At 46.1% G+C, this 16,921-nt stretch overlaps 1 protein-coding gene across 4 annotated transcripts in view; it reads right to left on the reverse strand.

The window, feature by feature from the left end:
• The window catches only part of ADCYAP1R1 (ADCYAP receptor type I), a 282,065-nt gene that overhangs the window by 85,300 nt on the left and 179,844 nt on the right, over positions 1 to 16,921 (reverse strand). For all 4 annotated transcript variants that reach the window (XM_040352224.1, XM_040352226.1, XM_040352225.1 and 1 more), the window contains exon 4: positions 10,674 to 10,781. In XM_040352224.1, the coding sequence (XP_040208158.1) occupies positions 10,674 to 10,781 (108 nt within the window). The remainder of the gene's footprint in view (positions 1 to 10,673; positions 10,782 to 16,921) is intronic.

A 16,921-nucleotide genomic window follows, 5' to 3' on the forward strand; every position in this document is an offset into this window, starting at 1 on the left:
ACGAAGATTCTCGGTCCAAGGACCACGGCTCTGGAATGCTCTACCCACGACCATCCGCTTGGAAGAAAACCATCGGGCATTCAGGAAAAAGCTAAAGACCCACCTCTTCTGAAAAATCTGTACTACTCTGGATGTCAAGCGCCTTGAGGCGATTAAGTTCGCATTTGCTGCGCTATACAAGTTACTCACTCACTCACTCACTCTGTCATCGGGAGCAGCGATCAGTGACGTGTTGCACGCAGCCACGCCCCTAACAGTTAGAATCACTCCCTAGGACACACTTAACCCCTTCAGCGCTCCCTACAGGTTAACCCCTTCACTGCCAGTGTAATTTTTACAGTAAACAGTGCATTTTTATAGCACTGATCGCTGTATAAAAATGACAATGGTGTCAAAAGTGTCCGATGTGTCCGCCATAATGTCGCAGTCACGATAAAAATCTCTAAATCGCCACCATTACTAGTAAAAAAAAAAAAAATATTAAAAAAATGCGACAAAACTATCCCCTATTTTGTAGACGCTATAACTTTTGCCCAAACCAATCAATAAACGCTTTTTGAGATTTTTTTTTTTACCAAAAATATGTAGAAGAATACGTATCTGCCTAAACTGAGGAAATTGTTTATATATATATATATTTAGGGGATATTTATTATAGTAAAAAGTAAAAAATATTGTATTTTTTGCAAAATTGTCGCTCTTTTTCTGTTTATAGCACAAAAAATAAAAACCGCAGAGGTGATCCAATACCACCAAAAGAAAGCTCTATTTGTGGCAAAAAAAGGACGCCAATTTTGTTTGGGAGCCACGTCGCACGACCGCGCAATTGTCAGTTAAAGCGACGCAGTGCCGGATCGCAAAAAGTGGCCCTCGGTCTTTGGGCAGCTAAATGGTCCGGGGGTGAAGTGGTTTACCTGCGGCAGAACAGCCGCCGTGTGAAAGGGGCCTTAGTCACCCATCCAGGGCTGGACTGGGACAAACATTTTGGCCCTGGACTTCAATCAGATTGGCCCACTTTGACAGGTCTCTCCCATGGAGGCCGGACAACTCCCGCACCCACGGCCACCCAAGCCCCCTCTCCCCCTTCATTAGCCACTAGCCGTTGTTCTTTAATCGAGTAGAACGGCTGGTACTGGTACTCTTATAGGCAGTACTAGTGGGGTAGCTAGACATTATTACACCCGGGGCAAAGAATCAGATCGGTCCAATTCCCCCCCCCCCCCCCCCATGGGACAAGATTAGGCAGAAGTGAGAAACTCCCAGGCCATAGCTGTTGAGTCAGCTGTCTGTCCCCTCCCCCCATGCTACTTCTGGTCCCTCCATGCTTCTCTGTTCCCCCCCCAGGTGAGCTCTGCGGGTGGGAAAGACAAAAGAGAGGAGGGGGCAGTGGTCCGCTGTCACTGAAGCCGGCCCACTGAGCCATCGGCCCACCGGGAAACTCCCGGAAGTCCCAATGGCCAGTCCATCCCTGCACCCATCTGTTTACATTCAGCTGCTAGGCTGAGAAATGTCATTTGTAGTGAGAGGGTTTTTCAAAAAGTTTCCGTACCTTTTTTTGACTTTTACATTTTTTTTTGACCAATTATTATTAACCGCTTCCAGACCGCCGCATGTACATGTACGTCGGTAGAATGGCACGGACAGGCACATTGGCGTACCTGTACGTCCCTGCCTAGACGCGGGTCAGGGGTCCGATCGGGACCCCCCCCCCCCGGTACATGCGGCGGTCGGATTCCCGCGGGGAGTGATCCGGGACGACGGCTCGGCTATTTGTTTATAGCCGCTCCGTCGCGATCGCTCCCCGGAGCTGAAGAACGGGGAGAGCCGTATGTAAACACGGCTTCCCCGTGCTTCACTGTGGCGGCTGCATCGATCGTGTGATCCCTTTTATAGGGAGACTCGATCGATGACGTCAGACCTACAGCCACACCCCCCTACAGTTGTAAACACACACTAGGTGAAGCCTAACTCCTACAGCGCCCCCTGTGGTTAACTCCCAAACTGCAACTGTCATTTTCACAATAAACAATGCAATTTAAATGCATTTTTTGCTGTGAAAATGACAATGGTCCCAAAAATTTGTCAACATTGTCTGAAGCGTCCGCCATAATGTCGCAGTCACGAAAAAAATCGCTGATCGCCGCCATTAGTAGTAAAAAAAAAAAATTTTATAAAAATGCAATAAAACTATCCCCTATTTTGTAAACGCTATAAATTTTGCGCAAACCAACCGATAAACGCTTATTGCGATTTTTTTTACCAAAAATAGGTAGAAGAATACGTATCGGCCTAAACTGAGGGAAAAAAATGTTTGTATATGTTTTTGGGGGATATTTATTATAGCAAAAAGTAAAAAATATTGAATTTTTTTCAAAATTGTCGATCTATTTTTGTTTATAGCGCAAAACATAAAAACCGCAGAGGTGATCAAATACCACCAAAAGAAAGCTCTATTTGTGGGGAAAAAGGGACGCCAATTTTGTTTGGGAGCCGCGTCGCACGACCGTGCAATTGTCTGTTAAAGCGACGCAGTGCCGAATTGTAAAAACCCCTTGGGTCATTTAGCAGCATATTGGTCCGGTCCTTAAGTGGTTAAAAAAAGTGTGGAAACTTTCTGTAGACTCCTCGTAATTATACAAAATTGTTCTATAGCGCAAAAGTAAAATTCAATAAAGTTCTGTCTCCAGTGCCCGCCGTGTTCTGCGTCCTCATTCCTCTTTACAAAAGGCGCTCAAACCTGCCCACGGTGACCCCCCCTCCCCTCCCCCTCCCAAGTGAGATTCACTCTCCAAATCAATTCTCCTCTCTGCTGACAGATCAGCCAAAGAGTTTAGACTCTCCCTATGGGAACGCTCCTCCACTTTTCACCATCCCGGGAATTCCACTTCAGAAGACACAGATTCTTCTTTTATATGAAAGGCCAGCTTGTCCCGTTCCTCTTGTATCCCCGGCCTCTCTATTTGTCAGTGAGACCCCCCTCCCCCCCCAAATCACAATAAAGGACAGGGGGGAGGGGAGCTCTAAGCCTAGTACACATGATGGGAATATCGTTTTTTGTTTCTTTTTGCATAATAGTCTCAGATAAAATAACAACGCGGTTACTAGAGTTACGAAAATTCTTGTAATGCCCCTCACACACGATCGGAATTTCTGTCGGGATAAACTGCGACGGAATTCCGTTCAAGCTGTCTTGCATACACACTGTCGTGCCAAATTCCGATCGTCCAAAAACGCGGTGACGTGACGTGACGAGCCGAGAAAAATGAAGTTCGATCCTTCCGAGCATGCGTCGACTTGATCCCGAGCTTGCGTGTTTTCTTTCTCCACACAGAACCATCCGAAAAGAAGAGAACATGTTCTATTTCTAAACTCCGACGGAAAAAAGTCCGATGGGGCCCACACATATCCGATGAAAAAAATTCCGTCTGACTTTTTCCGATTGGAAATTCCGATCGTGTGTACGAGGCATTGGACAGAAAACAGCTTTGGAAGTGATGTAATGTATTGTAATTTTTTTTCTGGTCACTCGATTTTTTAGAGACAAAAAAGTGTGCGGTATACGCCGAAAAATACGGTATAACAGAAATTATCCAAATGTTTTTTGTTCAAACAAAATTGACCTTCTTTTTCCCCCCCACAAATAGAGCTTTCTTTTGGTGGTATTTGATCACCTCTGCGGTTTTAATTTTTTTTGCGCCATACACAAAAATAGAGTAACAATTTTGAAAAAAAAACATTTTTTTTACTTTTTGCTATAATAATTATCCCTAAAAAATATATAAAACAATTTTTTTTTGCCTCAGTTTAGGCCGAAACGTATTCTACATATTTTTGGTAAAAAAAAAAACGCAATAAGCGTTTATTGGTTTACGCAAAAGTTATAGCGTTTACAAAATAAGGGATAGTTTTATGGTATTTTTATTTATAATTTTGTTTACTAGTAATGGCAGCGATCAGCTATTTTTATCATGACTGCGACATTATGGCGGACACATCAGACATTTTGACGCCATTTTGGGACCATTTATCATTGATACAGCAATCAGGACACACTTAACCCCCTTAGCGTCCCCTAGTTGTTAACCCCTTCACTGCCATTGTCATTTTCACAGTAATCAATGCATTTTTATAGCACTTTTCGCTGTGAAAATTACAATGGTCCCAAAAATGTGTCAAAAGTGTCCGATGTGTCCGCCATAATGTCGCAGTCACAAAAAAATCGCTGATCTGCGCCATTAGTAGTAAAAAAAAATATTATTAATACAAATGCGATAAAACTATCCCCTATTTTGTAAAAGCTCTAACTTTTGCGCAAACCAATCAATAAACGCTTATTGCGATTTTTTTTACCAAAAATATGTAGAAGAATACGTATCGGCCTAAACTGAGGAAAAAAAATGTTTTATATATTTTTGGGGGATATTTATTATAGCAAAAAGTAAAAAATATTGATTTTTTTTCAAAACTGTCGCTCTATTTTTGTTTATAGCGCAAAAACTAAAAACCGCAGAGGTGATCAAATACCACCAAAAGAAAGCTCTATTTGTGGGAAAAAAAGGACGCCAATTTTGTTTGGGAGCCACGTCGCACGACCGAGCAATTGTCAGTTAAAGCGACGCAGTGCTGAATCGCAAAAAGGGGTCAGGTCCTTTACCTGCATAATGGTCCGGGTCTTAAGTGGTTAAAGCGGTTAAATAATTTTCTGAAAAAAATTCTAATTTTAACGTTTGTGCAAAAAATGACAAATCCCTCCCCCAGGACACAAAGTGGTTAATCGATATCACTGATATTGGACTTTTTTTCTCCCAGCAAAGCAACATTGTATCTCCTCCTCTATCTTCATCTGTCTCTCCCGCTGTCTCCCCACCTCTCCCCTTCCGTGTCCTTCTGTCTCTTTCTCTTTTCTTTCTCTACTGGGGACAAACAACACACCCGCCAATTAATGATCATATCATCCTAATTATCCGAGAACTATGGAAACAGGATCTGCCACGTATCCATAGCAACACAAAAGCTACACACGACCGGGGATTATTGTAGATAAGAAATACTAGCGCAGGTAGTGTCATTATAGTGTGCGCGAAAAAGACAGACGCCTACTCATATAGGGCCAGATCCACATACCTTTACACCTGCGCCGCGTATCAGAGATACGATACGCCGCCGTAACTTTTCCGGCTTTGGTTCGAATCCTGAAAGCTTGCGCGCCGAAAGTTACGGCGGCGTAGTGTATCTCTCGGCACGTAATTCAAAACGGCGGGTAGGGGGCGCGATTCATTCTCCACGCCGAATGAACTGCGCATGCGTCGTTCCGAAATTTCCCACCGTGCTTTGCGCGAAATGACGTCGCAACCAAGTCATTTTTTTAACTTAGACGTGAGTTACGTCCATCCCTATTCACGGACGACTAACGCAAAAAAAAAATCTAATTTCGACGCAGGAATGACGGCCATACTTAACATGGCAAGTCTACCTATACGCTGCAAAATACCAGCTTTAACATTACGCCGGAAAAAGCCGACTACAGACGACGTAAGAGAATGCGACGGCTGCGCGTACGTTCGTGGATCGTCGTAAATCGCTAATTTGCATACCCGACACGGAAAACGCCACCCAGCGGACGCCGAAGTATTGCATCTTAGATCCGAAGGCGTACGAAGCCGTACACCTGTCGGATCTAACCCAGAAGCCGTCGTATATTGGTTTGGGGATTCAAAACAACGATACGACGCGGGAAATTTGAAAGTACGCCGGCGTATCAGTAGATACGCCGGCGTACTTGCTCTGTGGATCTGCCCCTTAAAGTTTATCTGAACCCCCCTTCCCCCAAAAAAAATGTATGTTGCAACTTACTATTTCTTAGGCCCCATACACACGAGAGGATTTATCCGCGAATACGTTCCAGCGGAACGTTTCCGCGGATAAATCCTCTCGAGGATTTCAGCAGATTTCTCATGCGATGGAGTGTACTCACCATCGCATTGAAATCCGCGCCGAAATCCTCTGGCGATGACGTGTCGCGCCGTCGCTGCGATTATGACGCGGCGACGTGCGCGACGCTGTCATATAAGGAATTCCACGCATGCGTCGAATCATTACGACGCATGCGGGGGATCCCTTCGGACGGATGGATCCGGTGAGTCTATACAGACCAGCGGATCCATCCGTTGGGATGGATTCCAGCAGATGGATTTGTTTAGCATGTCAGCGAATATTCGATCTGCTGGAATCCATCCCAGGGGAGAAATATCCGCGGAAACAGATCCGCTGGAGTGTACACACCATAGGATCTATCCGCTGAAACCCATTCGGTGGGATTTTTCAGCAGATGGATTCTATCGTGTGTATGGGGCCTTAGGCCTCGTACACACGACAGAGATTCTCGGCAGAATTCGCCGAGAAACTCGGTCAAAACCCGGATTCTGCCGAGAATCTCTGTCGTCTGTACAGTTTTGGCTCGATGGAGCCGCCGAGGAGCTCGACGAGAAAATAGAGAACATGTTCTCTATTTTCTCGTTGGCCGCGTTGTTCTATAGGAGAAGGCGGCCCGCCGAGCTCCTCGGCGGCTTCATCCCAAAACGAGACGAGGAACTCGACGTGCCAAGCACGTCGAGTTCCTCTGTCGTGTGTACGGGGCCTTAGATGTGGCGGTTGCATTTGTTTGCTTTTTTTAGGCTTTTTTTTTCAATTCCTTTCCCCCTGGCGATCCTGCCTGTAATACCCTTCCTCAGGTGGCAACACTCCCTCACTGTACTATCTGTTGGAACAGCACTGTCACCCTATAGAGCCAGGCCTCCTCGTCCAACATCAGTTCCTGACCTCACAAATGCTCTTCTGGAAGAAAGGTCAAACATTCCCATAGACACACTCCTAAACCTTGTGGACGGCCTTCCCAGAAGAGGTGAAGCTTTTATAGCTGCCAACTCAATATTGAACCCTACAGACTCAAGCCTCGTACACAGGCCCGGATTTCCCACAAGGCCTCTGAGGCCAGGCCTTGGGGCGGCAGGGCTCCAAGGGGCGGCAGTGGCATGGATTTCCCCGACGCCCGGAACATACAGTTAAGGGCGATAAGTTATGGGGGAATCCGCTCGCTCGTTAACAAGTGATTGCGGCGATGTCGCCGAAATCACTTGTAAAATATGTGCTCCCGTCCGACCTCCCCTCTCCCCCCCACCCCACATACCTCTCTCTGCTGGCTCTGTCTTCGGGACTCTGTCCTTGCCCCGGCCACCGAGTCTGTCTCCTGTCCCTGCTGCCGATGTACACAGTGAGAGGGGAGAGCTGTGCTCTTCCCATCTCAGCTGTGACAGGAGTTCTAGCACAGTGCTAGGACTCCTGTTTTGGAGGTGACAGGGTCAATAAAGAGAACATGTCACCTCCAATTGCTATCACACAGGGAATTGTTACAATGATACAAAAATTAAAAAAAGTAAGCGAGAAGCTACAAATAAATACAAAAAAGTGATAAAAAAGTAAAAAAAAAAAACAAAACATATTTGAACTAACCGGGCCGCACATTCTCCGTTGATTTGGGGGGGGTTCGGTTGGCGGGGGGAGGGGGTGCATTTTGGAACCTGGCCTTGGGGCGGCAGGGAGAGCAAATCCGTCCCTGCTCGTACACACGCTCGGTTTTCTCGGCAAGAACCAGCAAGAAAACTGCTGGCAGAGCTTTCTTGCCGAGTATACCGAGCGTGTGTACGAGGCTTTCAGGTTTCTCGTCGAGAAAACTGCCCAGAATCTAGACGAAAAAAATAGAGAACCTGCTCTCGATTTTCCTCGTCGTGATTCTCGGCGGTGATTTTCCTGCCGAGAAACCCGAGCGTCTGTATACTTACCGTATTTATCGGGGGTAAAGCGCGTACCGGCATATAGCGCGCACCCCAAACCTAGAAGGGAATTTTAAGGAAAAATAAAAAATACTTACAGTTTGAATGCCCCTCGTCGATGTCTTGCCCGGCGTCCATCAGCGGCCTTGTCCGGCATCCGTCTGCGGCCTTGGTGGTGTCCTCTCCGATTCTCTTGCACTGTCTCTGAGCGCCGCTGCCGACATATACCGAGCGCAGTACACTCGGCTAAGCTCGGCCACACTCGGCTCCTCTCGCATAAAGGATAGGAGGCGGGACAGGGCGTGACTGCGAGCGGAGCCGAGCGTGGCCTAGCTTAGCTGAGTGTACCCGAGTGTACTGCGTTCGGTATATGTCGGCGGCGCGCATAACACGCACCCACGATTTTCCCCTGATTTTAAGGGGAAAAAAGTGCATGTTATACGCCGATAAATACGGTGCCTGTCGCCGTGGAAACCCGCGCATGCTCAAAATGACTTCCAAGGCATAGTTAGGGTGAAGCAAGATGGCGGCGGCATTGAATGTGACGAGCACGTGCTCGTCGTAGTCGATGACGTCACCCCGTTCGCGCCATTCAAAAGAACGGCGGTTCTTTTGAATGGAGTCTCTGTACACTCGGCCGGCAATAGAATCTTGGCAACAATCTCGTCAGGAAAAACTAATAGGTAGATTGGAATATCTTTAGGGCGGCGTAGCCTAGCCTGTTTAGGCTACATCGCCGTAAATTAACTAGGCTAGTAGTGATTTTCAATCTACTTACCTGCTAATCTACCGCGGCGTAGCCTCAAACGAGCGGGCGTAAGGGCGCCTAATTCAAATGACTTGGAGGGGGGCGTGTTGTATGGAAATGAGGCTTGACCTCATGTTTTTGATGTTTTTTTACACTGCGCATGCGCCGGGCGACTACATTTCCCAGTGCGCATTGCGGCTAAGTACGCCGTACGGGCCTATTGATTTCGACGTGGATGTAAACGACGTAAATCCCGATTCGCGGACGACTTACGCAAACAAATTTTGCGGCGGGAATACTTAACATTACTATTCCACTAGAGCATAGCTCTAACTTTAGGCGGCCTATCTCTTATGTAAACGGCGTAAAAGTACTGCGTCGGCCTGGCGTTCGTTCTTGAATCGGCGTATCCCCTCATTTACATAATCTACGCCGGCCGCAATGGAAGCGCCATCTAACGGCCATCAACAACATTGCAATCTAAGATAGGACGGCGCAAGCCGTTGTATCTTAGATATGTTTAAGTGTATCTCTGTTAGAGAATACACTTAAACATACAGTAGGTCGGTGCAGATTCAGAGTTAGGTCGGCTTATCTGTAGATAAGCCGGCCTAACTCTTTCTGAATCTACCTATACGTTTTTTTCCTGACGAGATTCTGGGCCGTGTGTTAATGTGCGTGTAAAGGCAGGTGTCCCAATACTTTTGGTAATATAGTGCATCTGCTGTATAGAGAACTAAAAATATATCTAAATTATAAATAAATATATATATATATTTACCGTATTTATCGGCGTATACCGCGCACTTTTTTCCCCTTAAAATAAATCGTGGGAAAATCGTGGGTGCGCGATATACGCCGATACCCGCTTCCCGCGCTCAGTTTGAACTGCGCCGCCGAGATATACCAAACGCAGTACACTCGGGTACATTCGGCCAGGCTCGGCTTCAGCTCGCGGTCACGCTTTGTGACGCCTCCTAGCCTTTATGCGCGAGAAGCCGAGCGTGGCCGAGCGTGCCCGAGTGTACTGCGCTCGGTATGTGTCGGCGGCGACGTTCAAACACAGCGCGGGAAGCAGGGATTCGACTCAGAGACAGCGCGGGAGGACACCACCAAGGCCGCAGACGGACGCCGGACTGGACAAGGCCGCTGATGGACGCCGGGCAAGACACCGACGAGGGGCATTCAAACTGTAAGTATTTTTTTTTTTCTGAAATTTCCCTTCTAGGTTGGGGGTGTGAGCTATACGCGGGTGTGCGCAATACCCCGATAAATACGGTATATTATTATTAATATTATCATTATGATTATTAATATTTTATATGTAGGTACTGTATAAGGCAGGGGAAATCTTCCTATAGGGACACTTGGAGAGAGGACGCTAAGGACGGGTAACTCAATGTTTCTGAGAAATTTCCTCCTACGTCCTGTTCTGTCTCCCGGACAGGAAGTGGGGTGGGACCTCCCTAGCGGGACACAGACAGCAAAAAATTAAATAAAACCTTACAAGGATTCATACCATTACCTGCTCTATCCAAAAGTTGAGGCTTGCGATATACAGTTGAACCTCGGATTACGAGCATAGTCCGTTACAGGAGAATGCTCGTAATCCAAAGTACTCGCATATCAAAGCGAGTTTTCCCATTGAAGTCAATGGAAACTAAAATAATTTGTTCCGCATTGACTTCAATGCGGGCAGAGGTGGGGGGGGGGCGCCAGAGAGCGCCGAAAACGTCCGAAAAGGCATGAGGACACTTCGACTCGTTTCCTGCGCCCCCGTACCTCAGGCCAAATGAGGTACTGCAGGCCTATTTTCGGCTCTGCTCGGCTCCCACGCCCCCGTACCTCAGGCCAAATGAGGTACTGCAGGCCTATTTTCGTCTCTGCTAGGCTTCTGCACCCCCTGTACCTCAGGCCAAATGAGGTACTGCAGAGTCAGAATTAAAAAAAAAAAGTTGCTCGCAAATCAAAACGCTCTGAAACCAAGTTACTCTTAAACCAAGGTTCCACTGTATTTCATGGTATATACGCCTTTAGTATACTTTGAAAAGATAAGTAGATTTCATTGCTAGAATGGCAGGAAAGTTGCCTCTTACCGTATTCGGAGTCGACCATGCTGAACCACGCCGGGCAGCGGATGTAGGCCACTTTGCCAACCACAGCCGGCATCCAACATGTTATGTTATCCCACATTCCCGGGCAGCCTGAAAGACAGAGGAATAAAGTTTTATACGGTTAACAATTTCCCCTTTCCTTTGTGGACCAAAGTTTTATAAGCTTTTTTTTTTTTTTTTTACAACTCAATGTGATGGTTTTGATGGCACTGGGTTCAATTTATCAGGATTTTATATGATGGTGATGGATGTCTGTTGATGAAGGCGGCTCACAAAGAAGGAGTTATACCAGGATAGAGGTGCTTCATAATTTCATAATCAATTATATTATCAAAGAAATAAATAAAAAAATCACAGAACTCAGGACTGTACAAACACAAAACAAATAATGTATGAATGGCAATATGCAATATATACTGTACATAATATAAATATATAAAAAGTATGTATACAGTTGTGCTCATAAGTTTACACACCCCTGGCAGAATTTATGATTTCTTGGCCATTTTTCAGAGAATATGAATGCTAACACAAAAACTTTTCTGTCACTCATGGTTAGTGTTTGGCTGAAGCAATTTATTATCAATCAACTGTGTTTACTCTTTTTAAATCATAATCACAACAGAAAATACCCAAATGCCCCTGAACAAAAGTTTACATACCCTGGTGATTTTGGCCTGATAACATGCACACAAGTTGACACAAAGGGGTTTGAATGGCTATTAAAGGTAACCATCCTCACCTGTGATCTGTTTGCTTGTAATTAGTGTGTGTGTATAAAAGGCCAATGAGTTTCTGGACTCCTGACAGACCCTTGCATCTTTCATCCAGTGCTGCACTGACGTTTTTGGATTCTAGGGTTGTCCCGATACCGATACTAGTATCGGTATCGATACCAAGCATTTGCCCGAGTACTTGTACTCGGGCAAATGCTCCGACGCTTCACCCGATACCTGGACAGTCAGGGTGATCAGTGCGGTGGGGGAGTTACAAGCACTGATCACCGCTGACTGTCCTTGTGTCCTCCTCCATTCCCCCTCCGTGCTGTGTCCACCCTCCTTGCTGCCGCCATCATGCCCCCTTCCTTGCTGCCGCTGTCATGCCCCCCTCCGTCTTGCTACCGTGTCCCCCCATTCTGCCATCATGTCCCCCTCCGTCCTGCCGACGTGTGTCCCCCCTCCGTGCTGCCGCCGTGTCCCCACTCGTTTCTGCCGCCGTCATGCCCCGCTCCTTGCTTCCGCTGTCATGCCCACCTCCTTGCTTCCGCCATCATGCCCCCCTCCGTGCTGCCACCGTAATGCCCCCTCAGTGCTTCTGCCGTCATGCCCCCCTCCTTGCTGCTGCCGTCATGCCCCCCTCCGTGCTGCCGCCGTGATGCCCCCCGCAGTGTCCCCCCTCCTTGCTGCCACCGTCATGCCCCCCTCTGTGCTGCCGACGTGTCCCACCTCGATCTGTCAGGATGGAGAGTGGCGTGTCTGTTAAGACCCCTGATATCTCACCAAAGACCCCCCCAACAGGGCTGATTAAAAAAAAAAGGAATTGAAATAAAAAAAATGAATTGTAAAAAATAAAAATGTAAATAAAAAACACACTGACATTGTACATTTCCCCCCACCCCCCTTAAAAAAAAATAAAGCATTGTAAAAAAAATAAAAAAAAAATAAACAAATTGTAAAAAAATAAATACAAAGTAAAAAGTAAAAAAAAAAAAAAAATGGCAAAAAAAAAAAAAAACTACTGACACGAGATTTAAAAAAAGTATTGGTAATCGGTATCGGCGAGTACTTGATAAAAAGTATCGGTACTTGTACTCGGTCCTAAAAAAGTGGTATCGGGACAACCCTACTGGATTCTGAGGGAAAAGGTAGTTGAACTGTATAAAACAGGAAAGGGATATAAAAAGATATCCAAGGAACTGAGAATGCCAATCAGCAGTGTTCAAACTCAAATCAAGAAGTGGAAAATGAGGGGTTCTGGTGAAACCAAACCACGGTCAGGTAGACCAACTAAAATTTCAGCCACAACTGCCAGGAAAATTGTTCGGGATGCAAAGAAAAACCCACAAATAACTTCAGGTGAAATACAGGACTCTCTGAAAACATGTGGTGTGGCTGTTTCAAGATGCAGAATAAGGAGGCCTTTGAAGAAAGACGGGCTACATGGTCGAGTCTCCAGAAAAAAGCCATTACTATGTAAATGCCACAAAGTATCCTGCTTACAATACGCCAAACAGCACAGAGACAAGCCTCAAACCTTCTGCCACAAAGTCATTTGGAGTGATGAGACCAAAATTTTGCTTTTTGGCCACAACCATAAACACTACATTTGGAGAGGAGACAGCAAGGCCTATGATGAAAGGTCCACCATCCCTACTGTGAAACATGGAGGTGGATTGCTGATGTTTTGGGGATGTGTGAGCTACAAAGACACAGGAAATTTGGTCAAAATTGTTGGCAAGATGAATGCAGAATGTTATCAAAAAATACTGGAGGAACATTTGCATTCATCAGCCAAGTCCACCTGTCATTGGCTACAGCAGAATAAAGTGAAGGTTCTGGAGTGGCAATCTCAGTCTCCTGACCTCAATATCATTGAGCCACTCTGGGGAGATCTCATGCAAGACTAATCTAAAAAAAATAAAATAAAAAAAAATCTAAAAACAAAATAAATTAATTAATTAACAGGCTATACTGTACATATAATTTCAGAGAAAATGCCTATAATTGATAAGAAATATTATTTTGTTGACACAGTAAAAGGACGTCAGGAAAACGTGAATTCAGCTTGTATATTTTCATGTAAAATCGGAACGCACGGGGTGTATATCGCAGGGTGTAATCTTCATACAGAGCTAGAATCAGCGCGTCCTACATATTACATGAATCCTTCCTTCATCACTGTAAGGATATTACAAGGATCTGTCTTTATATAAAAAGCCTTCTTCATTACATTGATACAGTTTGTGGAATTTTCTAATAGATTTTTTTTCACAAAAAAAAGGTTACTTTTAAAGTTTCCTTTTTCATTAGTCTGTTTTGGGAAATTAGTGCTATATACTCCTTATCCAGATTATATCCAGCCAGATGCCTCCAATGCCTCGTACATACGATCGGAAATTTCCAATGAAGAAAGTCAGACTAAATTTTTTCATCGGATATTCCGACCGTGTGTATGCCCCATCGGACTTTTTCCGGCTCACTGCAAGGGGAATATCTTCTAAACCTTTACGGTATTTTTTTCACCTACAGGTAAGCCTTATTAAAGGTAGGTAGGTAAAAGTTACAAACAAGAAACTATACAACCGCTTTAAGTTGGAAAGTTGATTGTTGGAGAGGAACAAGAATGGACTTTTTTTTAAATTTATAACAGAAAGATCAGCCTGCGCAGGGCATAGTATTACAACGGTTTGGTTAGTGCAATATCACAGATCAGGTTACGAACTCAATAACGGTAAAGGATATTCACATATTGACATTCCAGCTCAGGACTGGGGGATTTATACATTCCATCAGTAGCGTCAACCAGGTGAAAGAAGTCACGATCAACCAAAACGTGTCTCCTAGGGCGCTCCTAATGTATTCTCATGGGTGACCAGAGTATTTGGGCCCGTACAGGGCTAACCTTCCTTCTTTTTTTCCATGTTATTTAGATAATAAGAAAGAAAGAATGAAAGGTGCTGGTGTGCCGTAAAAGAAGAAAGAAAGAGAGAATCAGCAGAAGGGGGGGGGGGGAATTCAGGGGGGGGAGTGCGGGCTGGGGGTTAACGGTATGTCCTAGGCGGTGGTGCCCGCCTGCTCCTCCCTGAGGCTCTGTCCCTCCGAGGAGAACCTAAAGACGTTCCACAGTTGCCAGGTGTTCTTGTACACCTCTTGTCTGTTTTGGCTGGTGAGGATGAGATCCTCCAGGTGGTTGATGTCGTCGACCTTATTGAGCCAGAGGGCCAGAGTGGGCGGGTGTTGGGATTTCCAAGTAAGTGGGATGCATGCCCTGGCTGCGTCTAGGAGGTGGCGTATCACTGCTTTCTTATACACCCGTAACGGGATGTCCGTCGCGTGAAGCAGGAACAGGGCTGGGTCATCCGGGATTTCCAGAATGGACTCTATAGGCACCAATTGTAACATTAAAATACGTTTATTGATGCAATTTCCCACAGGGGTTATTGGACCAACATTACAGTAAATACATATGTAAAAAACATTAAAAACAAAGAAAAGTTAACACAGAGAACTGTATTAAACAAAAGGGGATCAAATTAAACCAATAATGATCCGGGAAAGGCATCAAAGGAATATGATGACTAGCGTATATAGTAGTAGATCACAATCAAGCTCGACATGTTTCGCGGGTGACCGCTTCTTCAGGAGCTAATGATATTTCATCCAGGGTACTGGATAGAGTCTTATAGAAACCCGTATGGATTTGTGGATAAGAAAATAATAATTATGGTAGTAGATATAAAATTCGGAGCTTGTCGTGGGTCCTGGTGGTAATACAGATGGAGGTGCATCCAGTAAATAGCCGGTGAAGGAATGAACACGTTGGCCAGGTACCCTAATATGTAAGGGTGGTGAAACCGCCAAAAGAAATATTTTTGTAGGAGGGATCGTTATACCATACGATTTAGATACTGCTTCTAAAATATGTAGGGGCCATAGAAACCTTGTGGGCTAAAACATGGGTAGTATCCACAGGACCGTTAGGAGACCGACAGCCTCGTGTTTGTCAGGAGATGTCATCAAAGCAGTATCTAAATCGTATGGGATAACGATCCCTCCTACAAAAATATTTCTTTTGGCGGTTTCACCACCCTTATATATTAGGGTACCTGGCCAACGTGTTCATTCCTTCACCGGCTATTTACTGGATGCACCTCCATCTGTATTACCACCAGGACCCACCGACAAGCTCCGAATTTTATATCTACTACCATAATTATTATTTTCTTATCCACAAATCCATACGGGTTTCTATAAGACTCTATCCAGTACCCTGGATGAAATATCATTAGCTCCCGAAGAAGCGGTCACCCGCGAAACGTGTCGAGCTTGATTGTGATCTACTACTATATACGCTAGTCATCATATTCCTTTGATGCCTTTCCCGGATCATTATTGGTTAAATTTGATCCTCTGTTGTTTAATACAGTTCTCTGTGTTAACTTTTCTTTGTTTTTAATGTTTTTTACATATGTATTTACTGTAATGTTGGTCCAATAACCACCTGTGGGAAATTGCATCAATAAACGTATTTTAATGTTACAATTGGTGCCTATAAAGTCCATTCTTGTTCCTCTCCAACAATCAACTTTCCAATATATGCAGGACGTGGCACTGCACTATTATAAGACACCCACAGTTCCATCCTGTGTGTGGTGTACTTTTTCTCCTTTTTTTGAACCGCTTTAAGTTAATTTTCATGACAAAGAGGGACTTTGCAATTCATCTGATAACTCTTCATAACATTCTGGAGTACTTCGGCGGCCCCACCTCTGCGGCGCCCGGGTGCAGAGCCCCCGCCTAGGATCAGCCCTGCACCCCTTGCACCCGCCTAAGATTGGCCCTGCACCCTGTGCACCCGCCTAGGATCGGCCCTGCACCCCTCGCACCCGCCTAGGATCGGCCCTGCACCCTGTGCACCCGCCTAGGATCGGCCCTGCACCCCTCGCACCCGCCAAGGATCGGCCCTGCACCCTGTGCACCCGCCTAAGATCGGCCCTGCACCCCTCGCACCCGCCTAGGATCGGCCCTGCACCCTGTGCACCCGCCTAGGATCGGCCCTGCACCCCTCGCACCCGCCAAGGATCGGCCCTGCACCCTGTGCACCCGCCTAGGATCAGCCCTGCACCCCTCGCACCCGCCTAGGATCGGCCCTGCACCCTGTGCACCCGCCTAGGATCGGCCCTGCACCCCTCGCACCCGCCTAGGATCAACCCTGCACCCCTCGCACCCGCCTAGGATCGGCCCTGCACCCTGTGCACCCATCTAGGATCGGACCTGCACCCTGTGCACCCACCTAGCATCGGCCCTGCACCCTGTGCACCCGCCTAGGATCGGCCCTGTACCCCTCACACCCGCCTAGGATCAGCCCTGCACCCCTCGCACCCATCTAGGATCGGCCCTGAGTATATGCAAATTGCCATCATAAAAACTGAGGCAACAGACTTTGTGAAAATGAATATTTGTGTCATTCTCAAAACTTTTGGCCACGGCTATACATATAGGCCCAGATTC

This window comes from Rana temporaria, chromosome 5 (assembly GCF_905171775.1).
Source record: "Rana temporaria chromosome 5, aRanTem1.1, whole genome shotgun sequence".
NCBI classification, from domain to species: domain Eukaryota; kingdom Metazoa; phylum Chordata; class Amphibia; order Anura; family Ranidae; genus Rana; species Rana temporaria.